The 24,001-nt window shown below is 48.3% G+C and overlaps 1 protein-coding gene across 1 annotated transcript; it reads left to right on the forward strand.

Moving 5' to 3' along the window:
• The first annotated feature begins 17,755 nt into the window (after positions 1–17,755).
• LOC142588876 (uncharacterized) lies at positions 17,756–23,599 on the forward strand. The gene has a single exon (XM_075700694.1). It carries the CDS (start codon positions 17,756–17,758, stop codon positions 23,597–23,599), a length of 5,844 nt encoding a protein of 1,947 aa, XP_075556809.1.
• The last annotated feature ends 402 nt before the right edge of the window (positions 23,600–24,001 follow it).

Raw genomic sequence — 24,001 nt, forward strand, 5'->3', positions numbered from 1 at the left:
TGCCTTTTGCTTTGATTCACCATAATAAGCGGTGATGTTGAAGGCGAATGTTTAATTTCTTCGGCGCTTAGTGCTGTGCGAGAGTGGTGAGTTGATATAACCCTTTCCTCTTTGCCACGTGCCTGGCTTGTACATACACGCTCTGAACCACCACCTGACACGGCGTGCAAGTCAGCGACAGCAGCGAGTGGAAAAGTCGAAGAGGGAAGGAAAGGTTCGCTTCAACGAGCCTCTACACAACGGATCGCACTTGCCAAGCAAAATCGTGAGCATATCCGACCACTTGTACAGCGAATGTACGCGGCAGCGGAATGCAGAACATGCAACAGTTGTTCACGGTGTTGTTGTGATGGTGACACAATTGACACAACGGTGTGGTTGTCATGGACACTCTTCTCGATGCCTGCTACAAATTCCATGACTTAAAATAGGAAAAGTAGAAACCTCTCCAGCGTGTCTCCATGGGCGCGCTCTGTTTGGGGCGCCGGCCACTCCAGAAATGAAGATGCACAATTCGCGTTCGTCCAGCATAAGCCACAAATACTGACTACCTTTTTCGTTGCTACATTCCCGCTCTTTTTCTGCCTGCAAGTGTCTGTCCCCTTCTATTTTCTTATCCGTTCCTCCCGTTTCTTGTATTTGTTGGTGCGATTCTGTGAACGCGTGTATGCATTTGTGGCTGTTAAGCATTTTCCACGATTTACCTATTTTGGCGTAGGAATGCAAGCACGCATGCTTGTCGCTTATGTATTTTACACCAAAGTGAATTTTGGCGCTTTCCCTCTTTTGTAAAGAAGTTTAGGGCGACATTCTTGTTCCCTTTGTTTCGTGTGGAACTGTTTGTAAACATCATTGTCTTGCGTATGTAATCTCTCAAACGGCGCAGTTAATCTTTCGAAATTCTTTTGTGCCCTCATTACACTGTATAACTTGAATGCACGTGCTTTTCATCTAACTCTGCTTCCAACAGTGCATTGCTCTTAGGAAAGTTTACACCCTTTGAGCCTTATTTTGCCGCACAATAAACGCCATCTGTCTTGTCCGCGTTTCCTTTCTTTAGCGCTGCGAGCCCGGTACCTCCTATAGTAACGAACGCCATGCGCATTATCAGCATGACACGGCGTTACCGACAGGAAACTAGCAGGCGCGGCGTTTTCAAGAAAGGAAACACAAGCAAGGCAGATGACGATTATCGTTGTGTGGCCGATTTACGCCCCAAAGGTTGTCAACTTTTTTTAGTCTTCGTGTGTCCTTGAACTCGTTGGCCGCGTCAGCCTTGTTGGTTTTGGGAAGAAAAGGGAGATTCCGCGCGTTTTCGTTTCTGTGGGAAAGACGATTATGGCGCGAATACGCAGAAACATATCTTTGATGTCCACAGTGAGCGCTGTTAGATTGGTGAATGTTTCCACTACAATGCTGTGTTTTTAATGAATGTAAACGAAAGAGGTGAAGACACCCTACAATGGCTGCGCCTACTTGCATGCCTTTGGAATGGCCCCCGTACAGCTAACGTGCACTTAATGCTTCACTAGTCGCTATGTTCTTTCTAGAAAGTACGATACCAAGGAAAATTTGTACTCGCCGGCATTACAAAAAATTAATGGCGCAACATGAAAATGTACATGCAAGGTGGCCGTTGTAAGTGTTCCCATCTATCCAGCGCCATCGATTTACTCGCCAGATAATTGAAACCAACCTTTAATGCGACGACGTCAAACTAAGCTTTTGTTTGCTTCGCCCGAAGCGTCATTAATATTGTCACGGTAATATCTTACTGCAAATCAAGGAAACAAGTGTATTTTGCGGAAAATAAATGGTGCCTATATAAAGAAAACAGTGCACAGAAATCGTGAAAACAAAGGGGTGTATTTATTCTTGAAATGTAAAACCGCTTGCAATCTTCGTCCCCCTGGAAAAATATGCAGGCCACACTAGCTCGCAGTTATCGCTTCGCAGGTCTCCAAACAAAAAAAAAAGAAAGAAAAAAAGTTTCGTCCATTGTAGGTAGTCGAAAGCGCAGGCCAGACGCACTGGGACAAGGACCACTGTAGACTATTGATGGCAGGCGGCGTACTATCGGCAATCTCGGTGCTGCACAAAGAGTGTACAAATGAGGCATGAGTGATGGAGAGACCGGTTAACACATCCTACAATGAGCAGGTCCGCAACGCTTTTCTGTAAACCCACGAGTGTCACGTCACCATCGTATTTGATCACGCAATCAGTGAAACAGTTTCTTTTATTCTCCGGGAATCATTTGTCAGCCCACAGTAACGCACATGTTTTGCATCCCGTTTGCTCGCCATCGCTGAAGGACTAGTGCTATACTTGATTCACACTGTATTTAGTCCGGACGAAGTCCACACCGCTTGCCATTGCAACCGCACGACCACCAGCGCACTGAAAAGATTGCAATGTTTGACAAACTATCGCGCAAACATACGCATAAGTAACGATGTGTACTGCTCGGAATATCGTAATAACAAATTAAAATAATACGAAACGATACCAAATGAATAGAACGACACAAACTACAAGCCATTTGTTTTTCACGGACGTGTTGTTAAACATTTTGGTAGCGGTAGCAGCAGTTCTTGTAGGAGGAGGATCAGATCATGGGAGCAGGATAGGAAGAATGGCGTTACCTTGAGAGAGGTTTAGCTGTCTTCGCTTGGATGGGGGCGCCGACGAAAGTAGGTCCTCGTAATTGCGTGTCGATCTGTACCGCAGGGGGAGAGCATACGGGTGCGTTGCTCAGATGCTGCAAAGCAACGACGAAGCTGTATTAGAACAAATCCACGATCCACCACGGCAGGTGCGCGTAGCGTTCTACGTTACCCAGCCAAAACAAACGCTTTGATTTTAACATTATGTCAGCATTTTTTTTTCATTAGGTGAAGACAATGTATACACCACCCCAGCTCTGGCCATAATATACCATGGTTGTTTCTCCACTTTCCTATTAATTCATCGTACAAATTTTTCATGTGGCATGCTTGGGGCAGGGCTTCTTCAAGTTCGGAAATTGCTCGAAGCACCCGTGACATATTACCCTTTGTTTTTCGAGACATTTACGTCGGCGCCATGTTTAATGCCCTAGTATGTTACCCTGCGCCACAGTAGAGGGAAAGCAGGAGAAAGATCATGAGGTGATGAATAATCAGAAAATAATGTAATCAATGGAAACATAAGAATTTCTTGCGAAGTCCAGCCTGAGAAGCGCACATAAGTGGCAAATTTCTGAAAAAGGACGGCATCTAGAGAAACCGATCGACCCTGATTAAAACCACTCCTGATGTCTTATTTACGCGCAGGTAGACGATACGGTGGATTCCACTACAGCGTCTTCAGAGGTGCAGCGAAGATTTGCGTAACGACGCCCCCCCGCCCTGAGGTTGAATTCCTCGCTGCACCAAAACCTTCGCTGGTGAATTCCCAAACACACATACGCCACGTAAAATTGTAAGGCCGGCTCTACTGAGACGGTGTTCGGAAGTTAGCTGGTCGCGCAAAGAGCGCCACGAGGTTTTTGTTCTAAATGCGGGAAACTTATTGAAACACCTTCTGTGAAATATTTTTGAAGCAAGATTGTTTGGACGAGCTTGAAAAACAAAACAAAAAACAAGCTATGCTAGCAGATTGAGGTGTCACCCGATTCGTGGGATATCTGTGGATACCCACAACACCTAACAGGTGGAACAATGTAGCAAAGCACATTTCTCAACTAATACTTTTCAACTAATCAACTAAGCATTTCTTCCGCCAAGCGGAAGAAATGCTGCCAATACTGATGTTGTTTAACCACAGAAAACCCATCTTTGAAATCACTCGTTCGTTTCCAATGTGGATGCACATACACCTAACATGTGCAAAAATGCAGTAAAGCACATTACAAATATGTTAGCCTCAGTGAAAGAAACGCCACTAACACTAGCGTCCTTTAACCACAGAAAACCCAAACTTGAAGTCACGCATTCGCTGTCCCCCGATTATCTCGTGCGGCATTGCATAAGATGCCGTGTCTCAAACCGCCTTCACTCGCGTTTGCGGAAGATGTCATAACGTTCAATGATTTATTCAGGTTATAAATGAAACGAATAAACTTCGTAAGAAGTGGGTTACTCACCTTGTGCGCGTAGGAAACGGAAAAGCCGTTAGCCGGCCCAGTCTTCACAATATGGTGAAGTGTAAAGCCAGGCCATGGCCGGACTGGAGCACGCACGATGCGCGTAGTCCAGTCCGGCCGTGACCAGGCAGGCCGACCGGTGCAGGAAAAGGCTGGTGCAATGCGAGTGATCTCCTTTTATCCTTTCTTTCGACCACGTGATCCCCTAGAAGAGAAGAGAGAGATTGAGCGAGAGAGAGAACGGGTGAGCGAGTCTCACCCCGACGTCTCACCCCCGACGCCAGCGCTCGTCTTTCCCCTACCGGAGCAAGGCGAACTTTCTCGATGAGTCACGCTTGTCTGCACGTGGCCGCTTCTTTAGTCAATTCACGTGAATCTGGTTTGCAACACTGGTTGAAGAAGGGATACTTCTCGAGCCAGCATATCGATAATAGGACTTGGCTTACGTCGAGGCAACAATGGCCGCTGATGCTCGATGGAAAGACGCCATCGGGGTGAGTGTCAAGTGGACGTGTAGAGTACGATGACAAAAAAAGGGGAAATGTTCAAAAAAATACAGTTATTAGTTGTGTTAGCTACACTACAAGAGGGGAAGGCTTTGAAGCGGAGGGGTTGCGGCCGATTCTTTCAAGTGGTTGTAAGAATGCGAAATGTAGACGAGAGTTGTCACGTGTAAGCTGGTCCTGTCTATCGCAGGGGCTTAATTTCCCGTTAAATCAGGAAGAAGAAGTACTACTTTTGATCGTTAAAAAACGAGAAATAATATATAACAACGAAATAACATAATATTGCTTGTATAGATAGACGCGTATTCGATCTATTTGATTTCATTTCCCATTTGGTCTATTTACTCAAGCCGAGGTCATAAGTACGACTCGCAACCACTTGAGCGCCTTCCCAGATACCTAATGCAATAAAATAATGCTCCTGTACCACGCCCGTGATTCTGAAATCAAAAGGACCACATCGTGTAAAATAAATACAGAGGCCTCCACTACTTTGTCTCTCGTGGTCCACTTTTCAGCTTGGTAAAACAAGCAACTTCACATAATCAACATTTCTCGCACCACTGCGCACCGGAAGGACAATATTATCCATATTTATCACATGCAGCATAACAGAGAAAAAATAGTGCGAGTGATCTGTTCGTCTTTACGTACATGTCGTAAAGCAAACGCCTTCCGGCACTGAAAGTGCGGAATGTAAATTCTACACGCCGCTCACGAGATCAATCAATGCCGACCGTCGCGCAGACTCCTGAGAGTGAACGTAACCTCCTCCTGACTCAAAACTGACCTGATGCTAACGAATGTTTAGCTGGAAAATGACTGTATTCAGAATATATTTTGGCTTAAAGACACATAAAATGTGCTGAAGGCGGAAAAATAAAAGCTCAGACACATACGCGCATTTTATTATCGCAAGCAATTTCTTTTCCGATACCCTGCTCCGCGCAACTGAACGACCCAGAGCTCTGTTTTCGCGACGATTCAAAGGTGAAAGTGATCGTCTCTGCTTGATCCAGATCAGAGGGTGCAGATCTCAATTGACACGAAGCACCTGTGACAAACCACCGGCGTAAAGTTTTCGCACGTAGCACGGCGCGCGCAGGAAGCCATGCTTCGACAATGCGGAGGATGTCTGTTCTCTTCTTATTCCTGCCTTGTTTTGAACTCTAATAAAAATGCATCAAAGGGGCACGCAGCGTGGAACTGAAGTACGTCCGGCAGCTAAGCAACTCAAGTTTACACAGCTAAGCCGAAATCAAAATTCCACTGCCTACGCGCCATGCGGTGAAACACCGCGTGCATTGACCGATCTTTTGGTCATTTACTTCGCTGTACGGGTTAAGAAAATTGCACAAAGGAAAAGAAGAAAAAAAAAATCAAATAAATGTCGCGGTGCAGCGTACAAACATCGTTGTTGTTTTCTTCTTTTTTTCGCACAAAAGCAAAGCCACGTGCAAAGAGTTGTTCGATAGAATCGGGAAGGGAATAAGCGATGTTTCGAAAGCGGGTGCAAGCGCGCGGTGAGGATAGCGAGCTTGTGCGAGACGATTAGTCATCGATAAGGGCCGAAGCCGCATTCCAGAGAAAGCATAAGGATGGCTCGCGCGCTTTAGGCCACTGGTCATTCGGTGAAGCTTCCCTTGAGTCGCCTGTGTGCGGAGGCGAAGTCGGACGCGGTAAACAGAGAAGCCCCTCTTGCGTTAGCCAGATGCCGGGCGATAGCTTTCGCAGAACTGCATGGAATTGGCATGATAGTCGCCCGGGCCCCTTCTATGCAGGGAGCGAAGAGGCTGCATGCCAGTTGACAAAGAACGTCAAGCGGGAAATCGGAGAGGGAATCAAAGCCAATCGAAATGAAAGCTGCCAAAAGGAAAAAAAAAACGATATCAGGAAAGAAACAAATTATGGTAATTAAAGAGAAGCTCATTACTTTTCGAAACGAGATGACGATTAGAACAGGCACCTATGAAGGGAAATATAAGACGGAAGAAGGTGCATGTGCTTGAACTGCGGCAAAGAATTACTTTATTAGAACGTGAAGTTATTTGCCCAGTTCTCGATTTAGGCACCACTTGCCTCCTTGAAGCAGGGGAAAAGTCAACATGTCCCCAACAGAGATTAGTAAGAGGCGATGTCTGCCTCTCGCTCACCGTGTCTCGATGGGGATGGGGGGTAGGGGGGGGGGGGGGAAGGCTCAAGAGCGTGTATATAAATGACAGGCGCGAGGGAGAAAAGGCGACTGGTGGAACTCGTTTTCACCCGCCCCGTCGAATATGCACAATGCCCTCTGGATCTCCCTGGCCCTCTCCACATTAGCCGCTTAACAGCTGTAATTATCCGTGACTCCCCTCAGAAGCCGTACAGAAACTGCAGAGCTTCCTTTTCTACTAACGTGCGAGGCCAGAGGGAGCGCAAATCGAACTGTAGAGAGGAGAAGATGCAGTTCGCATATAATAGACGAGGGGGGGAGAGGTAACATGAGAAGGCAAGGAAGCCGTGCTCCCATATGGACTGCACAATTGAGCCTACTTTCCCTCTCCCAAACCATGAAGAAACCCCATTACTATACGACAGGGGTTGCGGGGAAACAGGCTAAGTTTAAGTTCAAGGTACGGTGTAGCACGCTGCTGATACTTCCGAAAAATAAACGTCATGCGGATATGCCAAGCGTGCAACATAGGCACGGCGCACAGAAGCAGATCCGCATTAATTCAAGCGCACCGCAGGGTCCAGGCGACACTACAGAAGCGGTCGACCGCCAAATCAACACTTCTGTGCCCGCCGCGTTAGCTTTGCGGCTATGGCATTGCTAGAGGCCGTGCATTTGATCCAAATCGCGGCAGCCGCATTTTGACGGGGTCGAAATAGAAAACGCACGTGCGCTTATATTTCGGGACATGTTAAACGACATCGCGCGGTGTCAAAATTAATCCGTAGTCCGCCACTACGGCGTGCCTCATAATCCGATTGTCGGTTTGGCACGCACAGCCCCATAATCCAGTTGAAGTTCAATAGCTCTGCCACAACGCGATGTAATATGTGAGGAAATGACAACGCTATTCGCAAGTTCCGTAGACTGTCACGCCACCCGGCGGCCATCGGCGAATTTTTTTCAAAGAGTATCGGAGTAACCGCAGGCGGCGCGGCAGTAGCGCATTTGCTTGCTTTCTTCGCGGCGGCCAGTAGGCTTGATTGCCTGTTTTTGCGCGTCGTTTGTGGAAGATGAAATTCCAACGCAATCACATGTGCTGCGTGCCCCAAAGCGTCAACATAGTTGCGGCAAGCGAAGTCAGTCTCCATTCGTTCCCCAAAGACGCGGCATGAAAGAATGGGCTGTCAAGTTGGGAACTGGCAAGTCGCGCACACCACGGATGGAAGTGCGCAACGCGCAGTCCATCGGCAGTGACTTTTTCTGGAGCCATGCAGCTTAGAGAGCGAAAGTCGGTTGCTTATGTGCATTCTTTTATTTGTCTCTCTACGGAAAATCGATGCGTTAGTTAGAAAAAGAAAAACAGAGCTTGCGACAGTGTATTGCAGCAGCGCGAACGGCATGGCTTTGATCCGAAGTATATGTATATAGTACGTGCGAGCGTCGGAAGTATTTGCTCAGGTTTCACCTGCATTAACTCATAGTGCGCGGTTGCTGCGGTGTCTCGTTTCGCCAGAAACGCATGTTTTCCTTCTCGCTGCATCCCGGGGTCCTCCGTGCGGCCAAGCTCCAGCTGTGCTCTTGTGACCAGCGCAACGAGAGCACACGAGCATTTAACATAGGAAGTGACCTGTTTGTAGCACTTTGTCGCAGCTCTAGAGAAATGCTACAGTAGATCTACGTGGGCGGGCGTAGTATTTGGCCGTGTTTCACTGGCCGCAACCCGCAGTGTGGTTGCCGTTGTATCGTCCCGCCAGAAAAACATGCGTTTACGTTCTGGGCTGCACCCCGTCTGCCAACGCGCGGCCAAGCTTTGCAGCTACAGTGGCCCAGAAACCCAGGCACCGGCACCGAATTGTCGACGTGAACGCAACAAGCTTCTGTAGCGACTATTCGTCACAATACAACTGTACCAGTGAAAAATAAAATAACCGGCATGTCTTTCTCTACATCTGCATGCGCTAGCATAGCGACGTACAAAAAAAAAATAGTCTTAAAAATCGCAGTTGTCGTAACCTTAGTGACATCTTTCCTTTAATTATAGACTATAAATATCTCCTCATAACAACTCAAGCCGTCAAAGGAGCTCGAAAACGTCACAGAGCCGTAAAATCAATTTTTGTCGCGAGACGGCAACGCGCGAAAGGCAGGCTTTGCGGACCGTCGCGATCAGCACGAAGAAAAAGATAAAATACAAGCTAATGTTCGTTGATAGAACCTTCCCGGTCATAAATTCCAGCTCGTGCAGCTCCTGCCGGGCATGTGACGTCTGCAGGCAAAGCCCTTCCACAGCAACAGACGATGCGCTGCAGGCCTTCACGTCGCAACAAATAATGTTTTGGGAACCGTATCAGCGTTTCTGAGGCGTCTATGTGGCTCATGATGTCACTTAGAGACAGTGATTGCGAAAAAGGTAGAGCCATCTTGATGCGCTAAGCCAAATATTATTATTATTTGTTTTGAACACATATATACAATTAACTGGAAAGGGAAAGCGAGGAGGAGAAGGTTGGCAACTGCCACCGGAAGGAGAACAAAAGCTGCCTGCTCGTCAGAAGAGAGGTGACAGCAACGCAGAAATGGAACATAGGAAGGAGGGGAAGAAAGAGGAAAGGAAGAGTAACAGGACAAATCTAAAGATAAGCCATTAGCTGTCTTGAAGGACGCACATTGTGCTCGGGGGTTCCCATGCTCTCTGTGGACGCCATATTGAGTCGGCTTTCGCGCCACCTATAGGCGACGGAACTTGTGAATACCCTCGCAGAGGTTATAAAATATGGCACACAACAACGCCTCAAGCGAACACCACTCTCTGTGTGTTCTGTGTACTACGCAGACAAACAGCAGTGGTGTACGCAAGGTATCGTTGAGGAAATGAAGCCTTAGCCGTCAACATCACCACTAATTATCGTCAATCAAAGCAAATAGCACTGAAAGCTTTGCCTACATCGATTCCCATGGTGCGTGTTATCTGCATAATTTCTTTTCTTGCTCTTTTTTTAACCTGGGTAGGGCATTAGCAAGTCCTTGGTGGCGCAACCTACCACCCCGATCCAAAGGGGACGCTCATAATATCCATCCATTCCATTGGCCCGATCAAAGAGAAGACTGAAGAGTACAAGAACTCTGTCTGAACATTTCGTGAGAAAGCGCGAAAACGACTGCCAGTTGGACAAGAACGGAAAATTGTGCGGATGCTGGACGCATATGGGACCTGAGAAGAAGGTTCCACCCCATCTGGTGCCAGCGCGCACCAACCGTCACTAAGGGCTCAGCACAAAAGTTGATTCTCTCTCTCTCTCACCCACGGTGTGAATCGATGTAAGCGAAGCTTTATGTGTTGGTTCTTTAGCTGACGACAATGAATGCTGACGTTGACAGAGAATGTTAAATGTCTTTAGCGCGAAGTCCAGTACGAGAGTGGGCAGTTGACGTTAGCCTTTCCTCTCTGCCACGCTCAGGCACGTACCCTGGGGAGGGGGACCGTCCCGCTCCCAGAAATCAGGCGGCATACACCCCTCCCCCCCCCCCCCCCCGCCTTTCTCCCTCCTTGTCCTTCATCTCGAAGCTGCGAGTAGTTCCAGCCGAACAAGGCCATGGAGCATCAGTAACTCTCTGAAAACTTTGCTTGATTCTGAAGCGATAGCTGCGGTGCGGGAGATTATGCGCAGCAATGTAGACCGAGCTATCTCGGCACTGATTTCGCCGACCTTGCGGAAAACTTCACTTCTTTTGCGAATGCAAATAAAGTTAACTTGGCGGAAATCAATCAATGCTCACACCTATCCGATATGTATCGAGGACTGCACTGACGTTCCAGTTAATTTGTGCCTTAATGCATCAGACGACGTTTTCATATGAAAGTAACTGTAACGCCAGAGCTTTCCTCCGCAAAGTTCGGGAATTAATATCTCTAAACTGGTGCGATCGTGAAAATGTGTATCCGCCTTGACAACTCCAAGTCTAAATTTTTAAAATTGGAATATGAGCCGTAAGGTAATTAGTTCGACTGCTAATTAGCGAATTTTTGTTGATTAGGCAATTATGCATTTCAATTTCTTGTGCAACTAATGTCCGCCTCTTCGAGTAGAGCAGCTGATGAACTAGAATTGTGCAATCTGCCACAGGCCATCTTTAAACAAATTTGAACATGTTCGCCGAAGCACCCGGTATGTTCTTGTAAAGTAATTTTCAGCTAAATGCTCGTTAGCATACTGTCAGCTTTTTATTTTTTCAGGTTATGAAATGACTGCAATTGTGGCTTAAAGCAAGTGCAGCGTGGAAACTTGCGGTCATTTCATGCTGCAGAATAAAATTTGAGTCAGCAGCAGGTTAGCTTCACCCTCGTGAGTGTGCGCCACTATCGGTACTCATTGATCTCGTGTGCGGCTTGTTGAATTGACATTCCGCCCTTTCAGTGCCCGAAGGCGTTGATTTAATTACTCTAACTCTGCGGAACTGCGTTTCACGACGTGTACACAAAATTGAACCAATCACTCAGACTATCTTTTTCTCTATTATGTTGCATGTGATAAGTGTGCATTACATTGTTCTTCGGGTGCCCAGCAGTGCCAAAAATGTTAGGTTATATCGAGTTGGGGGTTTTAACGACCACGAGGGACACCGTAGTGGAGGCCTCCATATTCATTTTACGCGATGTGGTGCTTTTGACTGCATAACCCCGAGCACGGTACACGAGCATTTTTTTTTTATTTTGAATCACATATCTGTGAAGGCGCCCAAGTGGTCAGGAGTCGAACACATGAGCTCGAACTACGTAGCGCAACATTATGTAGCCATCAAGCGATTCAGTGCGTAGAGTAAATGTGAAGTGAAAGCAATTAGTTAGAATGCGAGTATATTGATAGAAGTCAGTTTCTGTTAACCTGTACTTATATTTTTTTGCTGGAATTTAAACAGTCAAAATAGGTGTGTCTTGCAGTTTTAATGGAAAATTCGCATGCGAAAGTTGTGGTATCGTTCCCCACCCACGGCAAGTTCTTTTTTGACCCTTTGATTTCAATTAATTTATCCTTTCTTTATTTCATTTATTAAGCACAAGTAATTTCCCGTATGTGGTCCTTGATGTCAGTGTTGGTTGGCTTCATCTGATAGGACTAATAAAAAATCAGGCCTCTCGGTTAAACCCATTTCTTGTCGTTTATGCGACTGTAGAAAGAACACAGCGACTAGCGACGCATTAAGTACAGATAACTGTACGGGGCCAGTCAAAACGAAAGCGAGTAGGCGTCATCATTGTAGGGTGGCTACACCTCTTTCGTTTATTGTCATAAAAAATTTTTAAAAATGCCAATCTAGTGGAAACATTGATGAAACATTCACCAATCACAAAGCGCTCACTGTCACCATGAAACATACACCTCTGCGTCTTCGTACCATAAGCACCTTTTCCAGCTGAAACGATAAAGCGCGCAATCTTCCTTTTCCCGCCAAAACCGACAGCTGGCGCGGTCAACGAGTTCAACTACACGTGTACCACTTCCGTAAGCAGAGTTAGCTTACGAGCACGCGCATTCAATTTATTCATATTCCTTTGCGGGCGAAGCCCATGTGTCCAGTCTTCGAGATTGCCAGTGTAATGAGAGCTTAGAATTTCGAAGCATTACCTCTTCCATTTGTGAGATCACACGTTTAAAAATAGTGCCACATGAAACAAAGGAAACAATAATGTGGCCGCATATGCGTCTTCACAACAGAAGGAGAGCGACCGAATTCACCTTGGGGAAAAATATATGTTGGCGAAAAGCATGCGAACTCTTGCATTCCTACGCCAGAACAAGTACAGCGTGGAAAATACATAACAGCCGCAAATGCATTCACGCTTTCGTAGAGTCACACCAACGAATACAAGGAATGAGAGGAGGGGATGAGAGAAAAGAAGGGGACAGATACTTGCAGCAAGGAGAGAGTGGTACCCAACTCTGAATTTAGCAACAAAAAAGGTAGCCTGGATTTGTGGTCCGTGATGGAGGAAAGCAGATTGCTTGTCTTAATTTCGGGAGTTGATGGTGCTGAGAATAGAGCGCGCACATCGAGTCACCCTAGCGTAGAAGCGGTTTCTATTTTCTGTATTGTATATCATTCGTAGCAGGCATCGAGTAGACAGATCTGTACAACCACTGTGATTGGTGAATATTTTCACCACATTGGCTTTTTTTTTAAATGAAAGAAAATGGATGAGATAGTCACTCTACAATGATGACGTGTGTTCGTTTGTCAACTTTCCCGTCCAGTTACATGCACATCATGCGTCATTATAGTCGCCGTGTTTCTTCAAGCTTTGGAATGTATGCACAAAGAATACGCAGCCACAACGCACATATTCACAGATGGCTCTACAACTCCACACCACTCATCGCGCGGACTTTGCGTTCCTTCTACAGGGCAACGATTCTCGTTTCGTCTTGACCGAGCGACATTATCTACTTCAGCAGAGCTATATAGCATTAAGGATGCCCTTGTGTATGTACTTCGCAGCAGCCGCCAAAGACGTGGGTGATTATCACGGATTCAAGAGCAGTCCCACAAGTTATGTGAAACAGGCACAAGCCTTGTAATAACCAACCTACAGCATTTGATATTGCTGATCTTCACCACAAGGCTAAGATTGCGGGTCATTGCATGAAGTGCCAGTGGATACCTCGTCATGCAGATATTTCAGGAAATGAAAAAGCGGATGAAGCTGTCCAAAATGGACTCCAATAGTGGAATTTCAAAATTACATTTTTTTACAAAAGCCGATGCATCAAACATTGCGAAAAATATTTCTATAAAGAAAAAGAACGCATCTGGAACCTGCCGCTTCACGAAGATAACTTCCTGCGTTACACTGACCCAGAAATGAGACAGGAAATTCCACGACCACTTCCTCGACACTTACAGACATTGTACCATCGTTTTCGACTGAACGTGGCACACACGAACAACTATCTGTACCGCATAGGGGTTTCCACGAACACCTATACTGTGATAAGCGTGGCAACTTAGAGACAACGGAGTACATATTACTAGAACGCCCCGCGTACCGGCACGAGACAATTTTAGAGCAACAAATCGACATGATTTGTTCACGGTCCGTTAACATTACCCCGCATCTGATGTCCAATGCGCGGCCCTTCAAAACAGGGGCGAGTTTTGGATTTGTTGCTCAAATACCTGTCAGAAAGCCTAAATTTGCCCGCCATGTCAACTGCAATTATTAGTATGAGGACCACTTGCGGATTTCGTATTTTTTTATTCTCTTGTTTTCCCACTCTCCTCAGCAATCTTTTGATCCCATTCTCCGTCTCTATACAGAGTATCATGCCAGCGGTTGTATACGCGCCGGCAAAGATCTTTTTTTCTAATAATGAGTCTCTCTCTCAAGTGCGATAGCAAGTAAAACTTGTGTTTGTAGTGGAGAAAGCATAATCGGGATTGCGCACTCGAAAACTGCTGTGCGTTGTCATATCTTGGAAGAGGCTACGTTCATAGCGAAGGCGACGTCGTGGCCGCTTTCTTTGCTTTTATCCAGTCTTATTGATTCGTTTTTTGTTTGCTTTGTGTATATTTTGGGCATGCGCGTGTACATTTCCCAGAAGCCGTACACTCAACTGAGTTTTCTACGAATTGCGCAACAACTTCCGGACTGCCGGTGATTGCCGAGCGCGACCTGTTATTTTGGCACTTCAGAAATGCAAGTTGTCAATCAACCCGGCTTTATTTCACACTCCTCTTGCCGTAATTATTAGTAAAGAAAAATAACGATATGCTTTCTGCGTGCAATACTCATCGGTAATACAGAAAATTCAGGGCGCAGACGTTGTCAAAAATGCACCTGCAAGATGGCACATTAGGTGCTCTTCATTCCCGTCTATCTAAAGTCCTTTTATATATGAAGTGACCAACCAGATAATTGAAACCAAAGGTCAATTCGATGAGGTCAAACTAATATTTGGTTAGCTCTGCCCTGAGCGTGACATGTATTGTCACTGCAAATCAAGAAAACGAGTGTATCTTTCGGAAGCAAAGTGGTGTCCTCATAAAGAAAACAGTGCACAGAAAGTGTAAAACAGAGTCGTGTATTTATTCTTGAAATGTAAAGTCGCTTGCAATCTTCGTCCCCCTGGAGAAATATGAAGTCAACACGAGTTTAGCTCGCAGTTATCACTTTGCAGGCCTCAAAAAAAAAAAAAAAAAGGAGCTTCGTCCATTGTAGGTAGCCGAGAGCGCAGGCCAGAAGCACTTGGACATAGACCACTGTAGACCATCGAAGGCAGCCTCAGGCGGCGTAGAGTCGGCGAACCAAGGTTCCCCCATCCGGCAATCTCGGTGCTGCACAAAACGTGTACAAACGAGGCGTGAGAGGTGGAGAGACCGGTTGTCCCGAACTATACGACGAGCAGCTACGCAACGCTTTTCTGTAATCCCACGAGTGTCACGTCGCAGTCGTTTCTGATAACGCATTTATTGTTTCTTTCATTGTCCCGGTAATCACGTATAGTGCCCATACGTGAGGAAAAAGCTGTCTACCACCAAAGCGGAAATGAGGTGAAAAAATGGTGAAACAGAAGATTTACAATACAGATGCTTGCAAAGTGTAACACCGAGTGTTACACCACTTTCATGGTGTAACACTCGGTGTAACTAACCCAGTTTCGCTGCTCCACATTCTTCACGGACTGGAAGGGGCGGTCACTTTTGTCACTCTATTTGCTCGCCATCAATGAAGGACTAGTAATATGCTTGAGTACAGTTGCAATGCCGCTTGCCATTGCTACCGTACGACGATTAGCGCGCCCAAAAGGTTTCATTGCTTCATAAAGCAATCACGAAAACATACGGCTAAGTAACGATCTCTACTGCTCGGAATAAAGCGCACCAGATCGTAAAAACAAACACAAGTATTACAATGTGATAAGAAATTAATAGCATGACACAAACTAGAAGCTATTTGCTTTTCACGCACTTGTTTAACATTTCATGTCGAAGGAGGATCAGATCACGGGAGCGGGAGAGGAAGAAACGAGTTACCCTGAGAAAGGTCTAGCTGCCTTCGCTTGGATGGGGGCCGTCGATGAAAGAAGGTCCCAGTGATCGCCATGTCCATGTGCACTCCAGGGGGAGAGCATACGGGTATGTGCCTTGCTCAGATGCTGCAAAGTAACGACGAAGCTGTTAGAATAAGTCGACGATCCGGTAAGGCAGGTCCGCGTACCGTTGCACGTTACCCAGGCAACGCAATCGAACGCGATGATTTACTTTCGCACAGGTCACGACTGGGCCCCATGCCTTACTTCTAAACGATGTCGGCAAATTTTTTTTATTACATCCAGTCAAGACAATGTATAGATGACCCCAGCTCTGGCCATAACACCCTGTAATTGTTTCGCCACCTCCCTATTTATTCATCATTCAAAGTTTGCGTCGGCGCTAATTCTCCAAGTTCGAAAATAGGTGGAAGCGTTCTTGTAAGCATGGGTAGACCTTGGGACATGTTGCGCTTGGTTTATTGAGACAGTGACGTCGTCGCCATGTTTAATCCCCTAGCATGTTACGCGGCGCCGGAATAGAGGGAAGGCAGCAGAAAGCTGACCATGAGATCGCCAATAATCGGAACAAAATATAACCGATGAACACCTAAGAATTGAGTGTGAGGTTCAGCCCAACAAACGCGCACAAGTGGCGTGTTTCTAAAAGGTGACGGCATCGAGAGAACATGATGGACCGTTTACCAAGTGTAAAACTACTCGTGACATTGTATTTCCGCGCAGGTAGACAAAACGGTGCATTCCACTACAGCCACTTCAGAGGCACAGCATTGGAGAACCCGCCCAGCCCTCTTACCAAGGTTCAATAAATCGACTCAGAAAATGCAAACGGGACGACTTTTCGGAGAGTCGACAAGTTAAGACATGATCCCTTTTACTTTGCTTGGTTCTGTAAAATTACCACGCAGCACGAAAACCTTCGTACGTGACTTCATGAACGAATGTAGGCCACATAAGATAGTAAGGCTCGATCCGCTTTCTGCAAAATTATTTACACGCCTACTATCAGATATTTTTTTAAACAGAATTGTTTGGAGATGCTTGCAAAATAAGAAAAAAGCCGCTGCCGCAGATTGAGGTGTCACCCGATTCGTCGGATACCTATGGATACCCATAACACCAAACATGCGCAAAATTGCAGTAAAGCACATGACTCCACGAATGCGTTAGCCTCAGTGAAAAAAATGCCACGAACTCTAGCGTCCTTTAACCACGGAAAACCCAAATTTGAAGTCACGCATTCGCTGTCTCCCGATTATCTCGTGCGGCATTGTATAAGATGCCGTGTCTCAAATCGCCGACACTCGCGTTTGCGGAAGATGCCATAACGTTCAATGATCTATCGAGGTTATAAATGACACGAATAAATTTCGTAGCAAATGGGGTACTCACCTTGTGCGTATAGGAAACGATATGTCCGTTAGCCGGCCCAGTCTTCACAATATGGTGAAGTGCTAAGCCGGGCCACCGCCGGACTGGAGCACGCACTGTGCTGTCCCGTGTCCATTTCAAGTTTCCCGCCCGGGCGCCGCCTTCGTCTGCGAACATTGGACTCCTCTCCCCTCCCTTCTTCTTCCTTCTCCCCGCGCGCCGTCACTCTCGTTTCCTCCCTCTCGGATTGCATTGTTTACGCGACCGGCGCCTCTTTTGTTCTTTCGCGCTGCACGACTGTGGCAGCACCGCGTTTTTACGAGTATGTAAATGCACAGGATAAAGTTTTAATTTTCTTGGTGTTTGCGACTCGTTAACTATCTGAGGAGTGGCCGCAGCCCCAACGCGTGCCACGGAATCGGAACAGTAAAAACGCGATGAACGCCGAGTCGGCATCTCACGCGCGTCTCCAAAGCGCCTAGGCTTAGGCGGCTCGGCTCGCTGGCTCCGCGCTGCGAAGCTCCGTTTTCGCCTCGCAGCCACACACGGCATGGCGTCGCAAGACCGCAAGTCGCCCGCTGCTCAAGTGAGTCCGGACCAATCTCGTCTCGCATGCTCTGAGAAAATGGCAAGCTCTGTGCAGTCACGGCATTCGTCGCGCTCAGCCCGTTCGGAGCGTTCGACCGCCTCGACAACGCCAAGCATGCTCGCCGCCAGAGCAAGAGCGGAGGCCGCCGCGGCGCGAGTGCAGGCTTCTCTTATGAAGAAAGAAGCCGCGGTGAAACTGGAAAAGGCCAAACTCGAAGAACAAGAGAAAAATGCGGCCGCGGAGATCGAACGCAAGAAAGTCGAGCTAGACACCGAGTTACATGTGTTGCAGTTGGATAGAGAAGCGGCCGCCGCGGAAGCACAAGCAGAGATCCTGGAGGCTGCCGTAGATCAGCACGGCGGGGAGCATCACATCTGTCGGACTGTGGAGGAGGCATCCGAAGACCGCGCTCAACGTACCTTTGACTACGTGCTTGACCAGGCTCACGTGCGCATTGGCCCGCGCCAGCAATCGCAGCGGCATGACGGCGGAGAGCATTACGTCTTTCAGAACGTTGATGAAGCAGCTGAAGACCACGCTCCATGCACTCCTAGCGCTCACAACCAAGGAATCGCCCAGAACGTTGCTCGTCAGCAGGGAGATGAAGCTAACGCCCCAGAACTGACCGCCATGGCAAAGTATCTGATTCGACGCGACCTTGTGAGTACTTCACTTACGAAGTTTGACGACTGCCCTGAGAACTACCGGGCGTGGAAATCTACATTCAAGGGAATGACACGGACTCTCGAGGTTACGGCAAGCGAAGAACTTGATCTTCTCGTGAAATGGCTTGGTGCCGAGTCGTCGAGCTATGCAAAGCGGCTGCGTTCCGTGCACGTCGACTGCCCCGAAGCCGGGTTAGATGTAGTTTGGGAAAGACTTGAGGAATGCTATGGTCGTCCGGAAATTATAGAAGAGGCCATCTTCAGGAGAATCGCAAGTTTCCCCAGACTGTCCGACAAGGACACCGAGAAACTGAGAGAGCTGGGAGACCTGCTTCTTGAAGTTGAGGCTGCAAAATGTGACCCTCAGCTGACTGGGCTTTCCTATCTGGACACGGCAAGAGGGGTAAACCCCATCGTAGAAAAACTGCCGCAGCGCTTGCAAGACATGTGGATAGCGAAAGGATCGAAGTACAAACGAGATCATCGGGTCGCCTTTCCCCCTTTTTCGTTCTTTGCCAGCTTTATCAGGGACCAAGCGAAAACGAGAAATGATCCTAGCTTCAAACTCAACACTGCAAGTGGCACCCCTTCAAGGCTCCCAAGAGCAGACAGATGGGCTGCGAATGACGGCACGAGAAGAACGCCCATCTCAGTGCAACTGACGGACGTGGAAGCAAGCACCGACCATCCGCCCTCAAACGCACCAAAGTGGCATGATACAACCAAGTATTGTCCTCTGCACAGGAAGCCTCACCCCCTCCGGAAGTGTCGTACTTTCCGAGAAAAACCGCTGGATGAACGAAAATCTCTGCTGAAAAATTATGGAATATGCTTCAGGTGCTGCGCTTCAACAGACCACTTTGCAAGAGACTGTAAAACAGTTCTCAAATGTGACGATTGTGGTAGCGAGAGGCATGCCACAGCACTTCATGCCGGAAATGTCAACCATAAGTCTCCTGCAGCTCATCACGACTCTGAAGATGTAGGTCGAGACCAAGATTCCGCACTTGAAGTGTCATCAAAGTGTACGGAGGTCTGCGGTCAAAGCGGCGGTGGCAAATCCTGCTCTAAGATCTGCTTGGTGAAAGTTAGTCACCCGACTCAGCCTCACAACACTGAAAAAATGTATGCCATCTTAGACGACCAGAGCAACAGGTCCCTTGCAAGAACAGAGTTCTTCGACATTTTCGGGCTCAATGGTGACAGTTCCCCCTACACTCTAAGGACATGTGCTGGAACTGCAGAGGCGATAGGAAGAAGAGCATCCGGCTTTCTCATTGAGGACATTCATGGCTCCGTGAAGCTACCCTTGCCAACGCTCATCGAGTGCAACGAGATGCCTAACAACAGGAACGAGATTCCAACACCGGAAGTGGCATCGCATCACCCCCATCTCAGAGCTGTAGCTAAATTCATTCCTCGTTTGGACCCAGAGGCCAAGATTCTACTTCTCCTCGGGAGAGATATCCTCAGAGTACACAAGGTTCGACAACAGCGCAACGGACCGGCCGATGCTCCATTTGCTCAGAGACTGGATCTGGGATGGGTCATCGTGGGGAATGTCTGCATAAGTCGAAGTCGCCCACCGGACTCTGTGAGCAACCTCAAAACAAACGTCCTTGAAAATGGACGTCCCTCCATTTTCGAGCCATGCCAGAATCATTTTCTTGCCAAGGAGAAGCTCGCTGACACGCAAGGGTCGACAAACTGCTTCCAACCAGCTCAGAACGCTGCTAGGAAAGACCGCTGTGGCGATGGGGTCGCTGAAACGCTGTTCCACACAACGAAGGATGACAACAGACCTTCCCTTTCCGTCGAGGACAGGAAGTTCTTGAAGCTGATGGATGACGAGTTCTCAAGGGACGAATCCAACAGTTGGGTAGCACCTCTTCCATTTCGTTGTCCAAGACCTTGGCTTCCGAATAACAAGTGCTTGGCCGAGTCACGCCTCACTGCTGTCCAACGGACCTTGAAGAGAAAGCCGGAACTGAGGGAACAATTCGCGAGCTTCATGGAGAAGATGTTCAAGAACGGCCACGCCGAGGAAGCTCCACCGGTTCGAGAGGGAGAAGAGTGTTGGTACCTCCCCATCTTTGGTGTTTGCCACCCACGAAAGCCTGGGGAAACACGAGTCGTGTTCGACTCCAGTGCACAGTTTAAGGGCCTGTCTCTAAACAGTGTGCTGCTTACCGGTCCAGACATGATCAACAGCCTGCTTGGGGTGCTCATCCGATTCCGGAAAGAGCCAGTGGCCATTACTGTGGACATTAAGCACATGTTCTACTGCTTCCTGGTACGAGACGACCACCGAAATTATCTGAGATTTCTGTGGTTCCGCAACAACAACATCTACAGTGACGTGGTAGAGTACCGAATGAAGGTACATGTGTTTGGAAACAGCCCTTCACCAGCAGTTGCAACGTACGGGCTGCGGAGAACAGCACGAGAAGGAGAGGAAAAATTTGGCAGCGACGTCAGGCAGTTCATTGAGAGGGATTTCTATGTCGACGATGGGTTGAAGTCTCTCTACAACGACGAGGACGCCATCAGCCTAATACGCCGCACGCAACAGATGTTGGCCGCATCGAACCTTAAGCTCCATAAGATAGCCTCTAACTGCCCTACAGTGTTGGAAGCATTTCCAGAAGAAGACCGTGCCAACGATTTGAAGGATCTTGACTTGAGCAATGGCTCACAGCCGATCCAACGCAGTCTGGGAGTTTCTTGGAATCTGAAGAAGGATGTCTTCACATTTACGACTCCATTCCAAGAAAAGCCATTCACTCGGCGCGGTGTCTTGTCAGTGGTAAATAGCCTGTACGACCCACTTGGGTTTGTTGCTCCAGTCATCGTTCAAGGAAAGTCCCTCCTCCGAGAGCTAGTCGCTCTGACATGCGACTGGGACTGCCCACTTCCTGACGAAAAGAGAGCCGCCTGGGAGGTGTGGAAAGACTCCTTGCAAGTACTCGAGCAGCTGGACATACCTCGCACCTATGCCCCTGCCTCACTCACTACCGCACAGTGGAAGGAACTGCACATATTCTCCGACGCATCAACGAAAGCTGTGGCTGCAGTGGCGTACCTCAGAGTGACATATCCAGATGGTGCGTGTCATGTCGGGTTCGTCATAGGAAAGGCTAAGCTAGCACCGCATCCGGAACACACCATCCCAAGGCTTGAACTGTGCGGCGCAGTCTTGGCAGTGGAGCTAGCAGAACTCATCAGTCGTGAAATAGATATGGAACTTGATGCTGTAAACTTCTATACTGACAGCAAGGTCGTCCTAGGCTACATACATAATGAGACGCGAAGGTTTTTTGTGTATGTCAGTAACAGGGTGGAACGCATAAGGAGCTCTACACGGCCAGACCAATGGCACTACGTTCCTTCTGACATGAACCCTGCGGATCTAGGAACCAGGTCTGTGCCAGCGGCTCAGATGGCAGGATCGACCTGGCTGACAGGCCCGGACTTTTTGTATCGTCAAGAACACTGCTCGCAGGTATTGAAGGGCAAGTTCGACTTGGTCGATGCGGACTCCGACACGGAGGTGCGGCCCCAGGCAAATGTTCTCGCAACCAGTGTGGACGTGAAACAACTCGGCAGCAAGCGGTTCGAGCGCTTCTCAAGTTGGATTACGCTGACTCGCGCAGTTGGAACGCTCGTACGGCTAGTGGACAAAATTCGGGGCACTTCTGAAAACGTGTCAAACTGCCCGCGTAACAGCTCATCTCACCAAGTGCGACCTTCTGCAGAACACCTAGCCCGAGCAAAGGCAGCCATTATTCTATCTGTCCAGAAGGAAGCCTTTTCAGAGGAGTTCAAAAGCTTGCAACGAGGAAAGCGACTACCGAAGTCAAGCCCTCTGTGGAGACTGGATCCATGGGTTGATTCCGACGGTCTTTTGAGAATCGGTGGCCGACTGGGCAGGGCCAACCATTTCGACCAGCAAGAGCAGAAGCCCATCATCATGCCAGGGCGACACCATGTCACCACCCTGGTTGTGCGGCATTATCACGAACAGGTCAAACATCAAGGACGCCACTTCACTGAGGGAGCAGTCAGGGCAGCTGGGTTCTGGATCGTCGGAGCTAAGCGTAGCATCGCCTCATATATACACATTTGTGTTACATGTCGCAAGCTCAGAGGAAGGCAGCTACAGCAGATGATGGCAGACCTGCCCGCAGAAAGACTAAGCACCGAGCCACCTTTCACTTATGTCGGACTAGATGTATTTGGCCCGTGGCAAGTCACGTCTCGTCGCACCAGAGGCGGTGAGGCCAACAGTAAACGGTGGGCCGTACTCTTCACTTGCATGAGTATCCGTGCTGTTCATATTGAAGTAATCGAGAGCATGGATACCTCAAGTTTTATTAATGCGCTCCGCAGATTCTTTGCCATAAGGGGCCCGGCAAAGCAACTGAGGTCTGATTGCGGGACAAATTTTGTTGGAGCATGCACCGAACTAAAGGTGAGCACCACTGGCCCAGACCACGAGAAGCTAGGAACATTCCTGTCAGACCATGGATGCACTTGGGTGTTCAATCCCCCTCATGCTTCTCACATGGGAGGAGTGTGGGAAAGGATGATAGGAGTCACACGGCGAATTTTGGACTCCATGCTTCTTGAGAATACCTCTCGTCGCCTTACTCACGAAGTCTTGGTAACCCTCTTGGCAGAAGTCTCAGGGATCATAAATTCACGACCCCTCGTTCCTGTCTCAACGGACCCCGAGTGCTGGGAAGTGCTGACTCCGGCAACGCTTCTGACCCAGAAGGTCGGCGGCAACACAGTGCCACCAGTCTTTAATGACAAAGATATATATCGGCGACAGTGGCGGCAGGTTCAGTGGCTGGCCGACGTCTTTTGGTGCCGCTGGCGACGCGAGTTCCTTACCACCCTGCAGAGTCGTCGCAAGTGGCAGACCCCAACGCGGAGTCTCAAGGCAGGTGACCTCGTCCTCCTGAGAGACAGCCAGGTTCACCGCAACGAGTGGCCCATGGGACTCATTGTGAACGTTATCGCGAGTGCGGACGGCAAGGTGCGAAAGGTGGAAATCAAGACGGCAACACGGGGAGTGATCAAGACGTTTCTCCGTCCTGTGACCGAGACAGTCCTGCTTATTCCGTGTGAGGACTGAAAACATCATATAGTGGTTATATGTATAACCAGACGGGGAGTGTGCTGTCCCGTGTCCATTTCAAGTTTCCCGCCCGGGCGCCGCCTTCGTCTGCGAACATTGGACTCCTCTCCCCTCCCTTCTTCTTCCTTCTCCCCGCGCGCCGTCACTCTCGTTTCCTCCCTCTCGGATTGCATTGTTTACGCGACCGGCGCCTCTTTTGTTCTTTCGCGCTGCACGACTGTGGCAGCACCGCGTTTTTACGAGTATGTAAATGCACAGGATAAAGTTTTAATTTTCTTGGTGTTTGCGACTCGTTAACTATCTGAGGAGTGGCCGCAGCCCCAACGCGTGCCACGGAACCAGAACACGCACCATGCGCGTAGTCCAGTCCGGCCGTGACCAGGCAGGCCGACCGGTGCA

Source organism: Dermacentor variabilis, chromosome 7 (assembly GCF_050947875.1).
Source record: "Dermacentor variabilis isolate Ectoservices chromosome 7, ASM5094787v1, whole genome shotgun sequence".
NCBI lineage: Eukaryota > Metazoa > Arthropoda > Arachnida > Ixodida > Ixodidae > Dermacentor > Dermacentor variabilis.